This window comes from Carcharodon carcharias, chromosome 20 (genome assembly GCF_017639515.1).
Source record: "Carcharodon carcharias isolate sCarCar2 chromosome 20, sCarCar2.pri, whole genome shotgun sequence".
NCBI classification, from domain to species: domain Eukaryota; kingdom Metazoa; phylum Chordata; class Chondrichthyes; order Lamniformes; family Lamnidae; genus Carcharodon; species Carcharodon carcharias.
The window spans coordinates 6,447,535-6,460,688 of NC_054486.1; the positions used below are offsets into that span (position 1 = coordinate 6,447,535).

At 39.2% G+C, this 13,154-nt stretch overlaps 1 protein-coding gene across 1 annotated transcript in view; it reads left to right on the forward strand.

Annotated features, from left to right (window-relative positions):
• Positions 1-13,154, forward strand: part of stxbp6 (syntaxin binding protein 6 (amisyn)) — a 288,066-nt gene that overhangs the window by 45,416 nt on the left and 229,496 nt on the right. Inside the window, exon 2 of the mRNA XM_041214665.1 lies at positions 3,665-3,854. Within this exon, the coding sequence (XP_041070599.1) occupies positions 3,701-3,854 (154 nt within the window). The 5' untranslated portion in view covers positions 3,665-3,700. The remainder of the gene's footprint in view (positions 1-3,664; positions 3,855-13,154) is intronic.

Sequence of the window (13,154 nt, forward strand, 5' to 3'; positions counted from 1 at the left end):
AGGCAGGGGAACAAAGAGAGCTAAAACAGCATTTGGTATTAGTTTTAGAGTCAAAGCTACAAATTGAAAGCACTTTAATAGCCATATCCTGATATTCTGCACAATGAACCCCTGGAGCATGTAATATCAAAGAATCAGTAGAAGAACATTTTGTTACACTTGAATATTCTTAATGAGGGCAGAACACTTGGCTCAAAGAACTTGACTGAGTTAGGTAGTTTTGCACTTTCTCAGAAGTTTGGCTCTGCTTCAGAATTTGCAGTGAATGTTATTGGGGAAAACGTAGCTTGGTTTTTGTTCCAATTTTATTCACTCTTGAAACTTGCTGGAATACAGTTCCAAGGACGTTGGATGCTTTGCAGGGCCTTGCCCTAAGTAGTGTTATCAAAATATTATTATATTAGTGTAAACTTTCTCTGTTAGTAGTGGGCAACATAACTGTACCCAAACCTTTTGTTCCAATACCATATATGTGCACTTTTGATTAGTGGGGTGTCAGTCACATGGTCTATATTGTACTTTCATCCATGGCTCGTTACTGCATTTGAATATTACAGGTCGAGTATTCTTTATCCGTAAATCCAAAAACTGAATGCATCCAAAAATCACACCATTTTTTTTTTGAACCTCATCGACCTTTAGCATGGGAAGTCTGTGACCTGAGCTGACATGAACCTCGCCGACCGCACCTTGTATTTATTATTCAATGGTACATCTTTCTTTTCCAGCCATTTACTTTATTTACTTTAGCGAGCCTAGACTTTGGCTTTGGCTATTATAATGTAAGTGGGCCTAGGTCTGTACGCAGTATGTGAAAACCAAAATTATCTGAAATGCAATCAGCCCCGAGGGTTTTGGATAAAGGATACTTGACCTGTACCTGGGTTACTTTTGTGGTCAAAAACTGCTCCACAATTGATTAAGAAAAATACTCCTTAAGGATATGACACACACTCTGTGACGCGGCACTATTGTGGCAGTTTTTTAACAGTTAACATCTTGGTTGAAATAGTTACTAAAATTGTTTTTTAACTTTATAATTATCAGCCTGAGCTCCCATGTGTTGATCATGTAGATTTCACAATTACCAAAAGTACAGACACTATAATCATACACTATATGTAAACATGTATTCTTAAATGCCAACTATATAGATGCATAGTTTGTTACCATTTTGATAAACTCTTTTCTTTCACAGTATGATGTAGTGTTTCTGTCTAAAGTAGTAAAAGACAAGAATGAGCTTTTGATAATTGCCTTTCATGACTTCCAATCATCCTATAACATTTTTCAGCCAATTAAGTACTTTTGTTAAAGTGTATTCACTATTGCAATTTCAAAAATCTGTCAGCCAATTTGCCTAGAGGAAAGCCCCATAAACAGCAATAAGGTAAATGAGGCAAACTCAGGATGGCCCAAAGTGCTTGTGTCAGCCATGCCTCAGTGGATAACAGTGTCACCATTGAGTCAGATGTTTGTGGGTTCAATTTTCATTTCAGAAACTTGAGCATAAAAATCAAGGCTGAGAACATGTACTGTCAGAGGTGCCTGCCATCTTTTGGATGAGATATTAAACCAAGGCCTTGTCTGCTTTAACAGTTGGATATAAAAGATCCAATGGCACCGTTATGGAGAAGAGTCAACTCTGATGTTCATACCAAATTTTATCCTTCAATCAATATCACTTAATGACCAGAAAATGTATTTTTAATTGCATGGCCGTAAAATTAGCTGCTACATTTCCTACATTACTACAGTGACTGCACTTCAAAAATACTTCATTAGCTGTAAAGCGCTTTAGGGTGTTCAGATGTTATGAAAGGTGCTAGTAAAATAAAATTTCTTTCCAACTAGTTGTGCTTTTTCAAGTGTTTGTTGTTATAATGTACGTTTAAGATCAGTCAAATTGTGCAGAACAAGATCTCACAAATAATGAAATAAATGACTGGATCATCTAATTTTCAAAGTTTGAGGAAGAAATGTTGGCTGGGACACCGGGAGGACTCCACTGCTCTTCAAATGGTGTCATATGATCTTTGTCTGCCGAGAGAGTAGATGGAGCCTCAGTTTAACTTCTCATCCAAAACACAGCACAGTGGAAAATGCAGTATATTGTGCATATCTACGACTACTTGCTCAAGTCCTGAGGCGGGGCTCAAACCCATAATCTTCTGACTCTGACTGTCTGTTACCTCTGAGCCAAGGCTCATCTGGTATTGTGGATTTGTAGTGTACCATTTTTTGGGGATTTACCAAGTTACTATGAAATACAGATGCTAAAAATTAATATGCATAAATAATGTATTGCCTAGCGTACACTCTTCCTTCAGTTCAGCAAGCTTTTAAAGTATTATCTTTCAAAGTATGTGTGTGTGAACTAGATGCATTTTTCTAAACAATTTTTTGTGGAGGGTAAACAAGACTTTCCTTCGTGCTAAGTTGACTTACACTCACTAATGGTATGGCATTGGGACTGGCAAACCTTAAGTACTGGGTCTGCAAGCATTGCCTATGCAAACTTGCCTTGGCCTCAGACCATGGACAGTTTTCAATGAGTTGTGACCTGGTTTGCATTTCATGCTCCAGTTTGGATAGAGTTTTGTTCTCTCTGCAGCTACTATGCACAGTGCATCCATCAGTTGGTCTGTGCTCAGACTGCAAGCTGTTACTAACAAATTGGAATCTGTTTTAATACATTGGGCAGGATTTTACCGTCGGGGAGCAGGGCCCACTCGCCAACATGTAAAATGACACGGGATGACATTGGACGGAACCCCCGACGTCAACCCGCCCCGTTTAAATTTTCAGGAAGGCGGGGGCGCAGCAAAATCAGCTGCGGGCCCACTGACCTGTCAATGGCCACTTGAAGCCATTGGCAGGATCAATTAAGCAATTAAAGGACCTGCCCGTCCAACCTTAAGGTTGGTGGGCAGGCCAGGAGCCCCGGTGGCAACTAGAAAAAACATGAAACCTCATCCACTGGCGGGATGAGGTTTCATGTAGGGTTTTACAAATTGTAATAAAGTTGTTATGGAAATTATGAATATGTCCCAACTTATGTGACATTGTCACATGAGAGGACATGTAAGGGAATTTTTTTTCTATTTTTAAATATTTTTTAAAAGTCGAGGCGATCTCCCTGAGGCAGCACTTAGCTTCAGGGAGATGAGTGCGCTCTTTCGTGCGCATGCGTGAAAGAGCGCACTCAATTTTGTAGGATTCCCCCGCCCGCCTGCACAGGGATTGCATAGTGCTTCCCCGTGGATGTCGCGCTGGGCAGGCCTTAATTGGCACGCCCATGTAAAATGGCGACGCAGCCCCAATTGGGTCCACGCCCGCCTGCGATTGGGTCAGTTCCGCCCACCCGACGAATGGAAAATTCAGCCCATTGTGTCTCAAACTTAATTTTTCCCAGAGTTTTTGTTCGGCCTGAATTTCGCTGAACAGTATGTTTATGAGTAACCTTTATCTGTTGTCTGATGATGGTGGTGAGAGTAGGCTGATCATTTGTTTGTATGGTTTGAAAAAATTCCAGAGCCTGAGATGCGATTTCAATCTTATCCTTTTTTGGGTAGGTTATCTTTAAGTAAACTTTGTCGTTGCTGTGTGGATTCTTTTTATCTGATTAAATATACAATACTGAATTACTTTCTTTTTTGTTTAGGTACATTAAGTAAGCTGCCTTCTCTTCCAATCCAAGATGAGTGCCAAATCTGCTATCAGTAAGGAGGTTTTTGCTCCACATGATGAAAGAATGCTTGCGGCAGTCCAGGTTAAGCGAAGAACCAAAAAAAAGATTCCGTTTCTAGCGACAGGAGGTCAGGGAGAATATTTGACCTACATCTGCCTGTCAGGTAGTTAAATGTGACTTTTTTGGTTTCATCATTGACATCTGGTTACTTAATAAATGCTGCTTTATGCTGCTGCAAGAGATGAAGTGGTGTGCAAGTTAAAAGAAATTTCGATGGGCAAAACAAAGCATTTGTTTATCTTTAACTTCAAAGAAAGTAAAATACACTGAATTGTTGTACAGTAGGTTAGGAAAGTTTTAGGAAGATGCATTGCATGTACGGTTATTGATGTGTTGGATGGAAGTTGTACAGTGGTAAACTACTTTATGATTCAGCATGTTGTAATTTACACACATCTGTACGTTAATTTGCTTCAGTTTGTACAGTGGTGGAATGTTTGTGTTCCAATCCATTCTCATGTACCATCTAGTGATCAGCTCTGGAAGGACGGAGGTTTGTGTTGACTATGATGGGGCTTATCATACATGCAGGGAACTAAAAGACAAGGGGCAGTGAGGCAGTGTTATGGTTATGGTACTGGACTAGCAAATCAAGTGGCTGCATACTGGATCTCCATGGTAAATTGTGACATTGAGTTAAATGAATTTAGTCGTTTAGTGTCAAGAAAAGAGAAAAATACCACAAAAGTTGCCTGTTGTTTACATTAACAACAAAGGTTGTTTAGGAATGTCTTTCACAGAAGGGAATCTGTGATCCCTACCAAATCTGGGATAAGACCTAATTAGGGTCTTGTCTGGCCTTGCCTATGACTCTGGTTCCACACAATGTTGTTGACCCTTGATGTCTTCAGCTGCATTATCTACACTTCAGGAACAAATTATAAAGCAAAATGTGAAAATGGAGATTTTTCTTGCCATTTTCCATTTTTAGATTTATTGTTGATTAGTTGGTTGTATTTTCTAAATGAAAATACAATTATTGGTAATAGTAATTATAGCCCTGATTCAGAGAACTTTTACTGGTGCATTTAATGCAGCGCTGTTTAAACAATCAACCACTTGCAAATCAATAGCCAAACAAAACTTAATTTTAACAAACAGGCAAAAGCCTTTTTGAGTGTCAGGTGCAGAAAATGTGGCTGTCTCTCGTCACAATGAGGTCACTCAGAGTATAAAGCACTTTCACATTTGAGCTGCGTGCTAGGAAAGCTGGACTCAAATGAAGACCCACAGCCTTCTTTATCTGTTATCCTTTAATTACTTGCTGTTTTGCTGTTGCTTCAAATTGAGTCTTGCAGGAAGCTGAAGACCCATGAATGATTGCTACATGACATAACCAATCTAGCTGTGAAAATTTAGATTGTAGTGGAATCTATTGGCAGCTTGTTGGACCCACAAAAATATGAATCTCCGATATCAGACCTGCCATGCCTCCCCTGCTTTATATTCACGTCATCAGCAACATCTGCTGCCACTGGTATTCTGTTAATTTTTAAGAGCTTGTGTGGTCATGTTGTATTGTAAGGTGAGTTACTAATGTACAGTATAACTACATCCTGTATGACAGTTGGAGAGTTTCCACAAAGCAGTCAAAGCTGAAAAACTATATTGGACTGGGGCAATTTAAATGTTCAGCTGAGTTCGCTATGAAAATTTTCTATTTATTTGAGTTCATTATTGGCAATTAAGTGATGATTTTGTGTTCCTTTATTTTTAATTGATTAGTATAAACTAGATCATAGAATCTTACAGCACAAAAAGAGGGCATCTAATCTGTTGTCTGTGTTGGCCTTTCGAAAGAGCTGTCTAAATTATGCCCACACCCCTGCTTTTACCCCATAACCCTGCAAGTGAATCATCTTCAGATATGTCAATTGCCTTTGAAAGCTCCAATGGAATCTGATTGCACCATCTCTTCAGGTTGTGTATTTATGATCTTAACCTTCTTGCCAGTTCCTGGGTCTGCAACAAAGCTGTAACCCATGTTGGAATTTGGTGTTGAGATGAGAGAAAAATGTGATTATCTCCTTCAATGTTGTCAGTCTGAATTAATAAAGTAGCTGAATGTGTTATCATTATTTTCCTCAGTCCTTAGACTTTGAGCTTTGGACTCATGGCCACGTGCTTCTCTCTCAGATGGATAGGCCTAGTCGAGTGTCTGTGTCCTTTGAATCGATATCACTGGATATTTGTGAAGGAGTCGAGAGGAGGAAAGAGGGAGGCTGACTTTGCCATTAAAGGATTGGGTTGGATGGTTAAAGTTGTTCAGGACTCTACTTATTTCTCTTTCTCTGGTGTAGCATCCGCCATTATCATTACGGTTAATTTGAATCACTGGCTTTCATCGTCCTATTGGGATTTGGTATTCTAATACTCATTGTGTTAGAGGGGGTGTTGGGTTGGAATTTTTAATAACATGATATGGTGAAGGTTGACACAGCATCAAAAGGTTGTGAACCCTTGCCTATAGTATACCTCCAGTATTATGATAGCTCCTCTATTCCTTAAACCCAGCAGACACTCTCCTTGACTGCTCAGCTACATCATCCTTCTCCAGTGCTGAAATAGTGTCTTTGATTAGTCATGCCACCCCCACTCTCTCTCTTTCCTGAATATTTTGTAGATCTAATCTGTTACAAAACAAAGACGCAACTGCCTAGAATTTTATTAGTTAATGAGACCCCTTGTTGCTTTTTTGCTTTTCCTCTCCTTGGTTATCTTCACTGCCGTTAGCAGGTGGGGTTTTAATGAGTGTGAAGTAACTTGAATAATGCAGTATTAGATGTGTTACAAGTGATAGGGAACATCTTGTTGGACCAAGAGGAAAAAACAGTGGCTGGAACAGTGCGCAGGGGGAAGGGAAAGACTTTAAGAGTAAAACCCTAGGCTGAATACTGTGCATCATAGCACAAATGTTAAAAAAAATTAGAAAGCAGAAGTGTATTTATGCCTCAACAAATATTTTGCTCGTCAAAGGTCAAATGCAAATGTTCTCTGTTCTGTCTGAAATCTGTTTTGTGTTGCAGAATGTCATCCTCCTTGGTCACCTCCTAGAAAAATCACTTCAGGATACTGTTTACAGGCAATTTATAGACTATCACAATATAGTTGTAAATTCAGACCAGCATGTAGTGTAGGTGTTGCTGCTGGAAATTATAAACCGCTGCGGAGAACCTTGAAAATAAATTTGAGGCTTTGAACTGATATCCCTGTCTCATTAACATTTAGAATAAAAATGTCAGTATGATGTTTAGGTTTGCTTGAAGATTTAAAACCTTACTGCTTTCTAATGCGTTTTTCTGATGCTATTCTGTGTACTTACTTGCATGTGATCTGTATCGGTGACAGTTAGAATATGTTTTTTTTTCTCAACAATGGAAATATATGATCTCTGTGTCAGCTACGGTTTAGTTGGTGGATGTTGGGGGCGGTTGGTGTGTAGGTGGGTGGGGGGAGGGTGGTGTGGTTGGAGAGGTGGGGGATGCCATCACTCCCTCCGAATCCCCACCCCAATCCCAGAGCCATAGAGATCAGAGGGCCACAGCTGCAGCCACAGGGAATCCTGTGAAGGGTCTGCTTCTCTACAATGATGGCTTTGACAACTGTGGCCGTTCCTCATTTTTAAATTTTACATGGTATATACAACATAGAAGCAGGCCATTTGCCCCAACCAGCTCATGTGGTGTTTATGCTTCACTTGAGCCTCATCCCGCCTTCCCTTATCTAAATCTAACATTGCAACCCTTTATTCTATTCTTCCTCATATATGTCCAGCCTTCCCTTTAATGCATCTGTACTATTCCTTGGACCACTCCCTATGTTACCAAGTTCCATAGTCTTACCACTCTTTGGATGAAGAAGATTCCACTGAATTCTCTATAGGATTTCTTGGTGACTATCTTATATTGCTGACCTCGAGTTATGCTTTTTCCCATGAGAGGAAACAATCTCTCTGTATCCACTCTATTGAAATGTTTCATAAGTTTAAACACCTCTATTCCGTCACCCCTCAGCCTTTTTTGAAGAAAATTCGCAGCCAATTATCTTTTAAAAATGTAATCACAGCTGTCATGTGGGAAACTTTGCAGCTAATTTGTGCACAACAAGCTCCCACAAAAAAGTAATATGATAATTACCACAGAGTCTGGTCTTGGGATATTGCTGAGAGATAAATATTGGTCATAACAAAGAAAGCTTGCCTTCTCGTCTTCAAGTAGTGCCATTGGACCTTTTACACCCATCTGAAAGGGCAGACATTTTGACTCATCGAGATAATAGCACTGACTGAGCCCACATTCCCAAACTACTGCTTGGGAATATCAGTCTGGATTATGTGCTCAAGTCTCTGGGTTTGAGCTTAAACTCTCAATCTTCTGATTCAGAAATGAGAGTGCAACATCAAAGTCAAGCTGATATTCACTTGACTTCTAAGTGACTTCATCTTGAGGCGTCCTTGCTATTGTCTCCATGCTTCAGCAAGATCGTATCAAACAGCATGTCCCTTCAGCTGTTAGGTAGAGTACTAACTGTACTGAACCAGCTGGTGCTTGCAAAATTCGGAACATAATGCCTAGTGTTAGATGTGATTCCACAATTGGATGGCACTTGCTGAACAATCCCAATTATGCTACGAATTACACAATAATCAATTTGAGATTACCAGTTGGGCTCACAATGTGGCTCAGTTACGCTCGCTAGATGCTACATATATTCATACACGGGGACCTGTCCTCCACAGGCAAAAGGAATATGTCCAGGCATTGTACCTTTTTTGAATTAGACAAAAGCATGGAGGAACAATAGTTCCCTGATGCATTCTCAATGGCAACGCCTTGACCAATCAGAGTCACCTTGTCAACCAATCAGCACCCTTTTCTCATACAGTATAAATTGTTGCTCTCTTTGAAATTTGGCATTCTTATGTCTATCTTGATGAGTGCAAGGCAAAAAGCTTTGACAGATTCTCTTCTTCAGCATTACTCAAATTCTGTAACATCAAGTTTGTGCTTGCGGAAGACTGTAGATTTGCACCCTGATAGTGTCACAACTTTGCACAATGAAGCCCCACTTGTAGTTACTGATTTATCATTTATTTTCTAGAATTAAAATAACTGAAGGGACCACTTTAAAGAAAGCAAAAATTTATTTGGCGTTGTTTTGCTGTATTTGTCAAAGTGCATTTTTTTAACAACACATTTTAATTTAGACTTTTTCTGTTTACTGCCTATCAGTTAGGAGAATTTCTTTGTTCTCGGGATGTGGGCATTACTGACAAGGCCAGAATTTATTGCGTGTTCCTGGGAACTGAGTGGCTTTCTATGCAATTTCAGAAGGCAATGAAGAGTTGACCCAAGTTACACTGCAATATGCAACCACTCTTGCTGGTTGGACGGGCACTCTTGAAATTCCTTTTGCCCTCAGAGAATGAGAGGACAGCAAGGATTTTGAAATGATTCCTCAAGTCAGCCTGCCTCTATCTGAGTCAAGTCATCCAGTTTTACCAATATCCATGTGTATAGGGCAAGTTCTTTGGACCCTTCCCAGAATACCTTGGGCATGACAGAAGCGATAGACCTTGGCTCCTGTGCTCAATCATATAGGTTTTTCTTTAGTTTGAGATTGTGCCCTCAAGAGGCCAGACCCACAGCAATGTGGTTGATGTTTAACTGCTCTCTGAAATGACCTAGCAAGGTCAATTCAAGAGCAGTTGGGGATGGGCAACAAATGCTGGCCTTGCCAGTAATGCTCACATCCCATGAAAGAATAAAGAAAAATAAAATTGGCGTTTAGTTACCAGTTAGCAGAAAATTGTTCTTGATGGTTGAAAATTGAACACCAGCCAACCTGAGTCCAGAAAGAAATATAATATTCAGAAAATCTGATGAATAGATTGGAGGAAATGCAGTGGATATTGACAAAGGCCTTTGACAAGAAGACGAATGCAGAAGATTCATGGTAATGAATTCGGGAAGAGCATTAATTTGCATTTAAAAACTGGTTAAAAAGGAGGAAACAGAAGGAATTAAGAACAGTTTCTCAGTGGATGGAAGTCGATAATGGTGTCCCACACAGTTCCATTCTTGGGCTGCTTCTGTTCATGGTTTACCTCAGTGATTCAGATAGGGGGGCTAGAGGAAATAGTGTCTAGATGATGCTAAAATTCAGAAAAACTTGATCCTTTATTCCCCACGTGTCATCTCGTCAGCCACTTTCCAGCCTTATAAAGATTAAGTTGATGTCTGTTTCAAGAATGCAAAGACAATCAACCAAGAATTATCAAAACTCTGCATTCTTCCAACTCTGGCCTCTTCTGCACTGTCCAGTTTCATCACCCCATTATTGACAGCTGGGCTTTCAGTCTTCTAGTATTACGATAGTGTAATAAATCTCATAATATTATTGTGATTTATTGTAAAAATAGGATAATAGTGGGGTTTGAATAGTTTGCGTGTGCACGTGTGCTTTGATTAATCAAAAAAAGGCAGGTTTGAAATATGTTAACATGGCTGAAGTTTTAGAATGTGAGGTGAGGAGAATTTGCATTTTTAGATATATCAGGTTAGTTTGAATTTCAGAGAGATGTAGGATGTTACACTAACCAGAGAAGCGAGGCCAAGCAGTGGGTTTATTTTTCCTAAAGGTTACTGATAATAGCACCATGCAATCATTTATATTATTAGAAACATGAAGTTCCAAAGACATATGGGAGCAATGGAATTTGCAATAAAAGGGAGAAACATGTATAAAGGGAAATGAGGCTTTATGTTAGGGAAGGTTTTGTAAGATCTACCAGAAGTGCAGAAAGCCTCCAATATTTGTGCATTAAGCTGCTGTGTCCAGAAACTGAAGCTGGGAAAAGCCGCTTTGAGTCTACTGTCTAGTGTATTGTGTCGATTTGCCTGGATCTATTTAAATCTATATTTATTTTACCGTTACTTTAACAGGGATGTAACTGGAAGCCAGATTAATTAGGGGTCTTAGGAGTTATAATAGTTGTAATTTGTAGATGTATGTGCACTAACAGCACTATGGGTGTACCTACATCACATGGACTGCAGCAGTTCAAGAAGGCAGCTCACCACCACCTTCTCGAAGGGAACTTGGGATGGGCAATAAATGCTGGCCCAGCCAGCAAAGCCCACATCCTGTGAATGAATATTTAAAAAAATATTTTGTTTAATTGTTTAATTTAGTTTTCTAAAAATATCTTTGAAGTCTGGATGGTCGTCTTACTGCTGAATTCAGGGCACGCATCTCAAAATAAATGTGAATTGCAAAACCGTTGTGACTGTGAGATCAAGTTTCCCTCATGGATTTGATCAGCGTGGCATACATCATCTGCTGCGTCATAACACTAGGCCCTAATCTGAGGAAGTTCTCTGCCTTTCTATTGTTCTATCCAATCTCCTTGACTCCTTTTTCTTTAATGATTTGAGCAACTTTCAGTACAGTTACTTTTAAGATAACTAAACGTTTGAGAGTACTGTGCTGGTTCAGCACTTAATAACCTTTGAATCAAAAGGAATACTTATGAAAGAGCAATGTAAGCCTGATTTGTATGTATTCAGTAGAGCTAATCATGGCTGATCAGGAGACTTCTTAAATTGACTGTAACTTCCAAGCAGCAGTAAAATTAGCTTACACCAGCACTTGATTTAAGAAGAAAATTGTACAGGTTGAGCCTCAGTGGGCATCTGTTTTCAGCACCTAATAACACCTGACCTGCTGATTTTTTCTTTGAGAAATTGCAGTTTTATGTCCAGCATTATTGGAATTTTTTTTTTCAACTGCTTACAGGTTTTTTGCATTGGTTCTGGTATCATTAGCTTATAATGTCCCATTTTATTTCAGTTTGTGCTATGTGCAATGACATACACACAAGGAAATGTCAGACTTGTTGAATAATTACTTGGGTCAGTGTTCAGAGTAGATGAAAAGGACATTCTGGGAAAATTAATGTACCAAGGATTGGGAATTCACTAACGTGAACATGAAAATAGTATTGGAAAAAATAATGGAAATGAATACTCACCAGCCCCTGGGACCTGATGGTTTCTATCCCGTAGTTTTAAAGGAAGTAGATGAGTAAATTTCAGATAATGTAGTCACCCTTCCAAATTGCACTTAGTTCAAACATAATCCCTTTTTGATTGAAAAATTGAAAATGTAACTCCATCAGTTTAAAAAGTTAAGCGAGAAACCGGAGACTTATAAACATGTTAATCTATTGTCTGTTATGGGGAAGTTATTAGAATCTGCAATTTAGGACAGAGTAACGGAGTACTTGGAAAATTTGAACTAATTAGAGAGAGCCAATGTGAATTTGTAAAGGGTGGACCACCTGACTGAATATTTTGAAGAAGTTACTATAGCAGACAAGGAAGTGTCTATGGATGTTGTCTATATGAACCTCCAGAAGACATTCAGTAAGGTTCCACGTAAGGTACTGATGACTAAAATTAAAGCTCATGTAATTGAAGGAATGTTATTGTACTGGATAGGAGGTGGTTAGGTAGTGGAGGGCAGAGTAGGGATAGTGGTTATATTTGTGAATTGGAAGAAATTAGGTGGTGGTGACCTATGAGTATTTGTGCTAGGGCCTCAACTATTCAATGTTTATTAATAACTTGGGTAACACCATAGAGGACCATCTATCACATTTGTTAATGAAGATTATTGCTAAAGTATATAGAGTGCACAAAGTTAGAAAGAGACATTGATAGATTAAGTAAGTGAGTGAAATTGTGGCAGATTGATCTTAGTGCTGTTAAGTATGAGATCGTCCTTTTTAGACTAAAAGGATAGATCCAAGTATTACTTCATGAAAGGCTGGAAACAGAGGAGATCCAAAGAGCTTTGGGACCCATGTCTCTCTCTGTTTAGGTGCCATGTCTTAAGACAGCATTGGCGACCATGGACCTCCATGTTAATATTTTTCTCGAAGCACGGATCACCGTCGTTGGTACATTCATCCAGTTGGTGAGCCTCTTTAAAAAGATCGTTCTTTGTCTACCTCGATTACATTTACCATCAATATTTACCATCATCATCAGACTTTCTAAATCATCATTTCTTATTATGTGCCCAAGAAATTTCAACTGTCTCTTCCTGATCTTGGTCAGCAGAGTTCTTTTGGTCTCAGATTTTACTGGCACCTCTTCATTGGTAGCGTAACTTGTCCAAGATATCTTCACTATTCACCTCAAAAACACAACTCTGCAGCCCCAATTCTTCTGTGTTGCTTCACTGATCGTCCAACACTCATTTCCGTATGTCATAATCGGCATGATATAGTATTCCATGATTCTCAGCTTTGTTTTCATGGCTAATTTTGAGTTGATCATAATCTTTCAGTTTTTGAAATGCATATTTGGCAATTCCAGTCCTTCGTCTTATTTCTTGG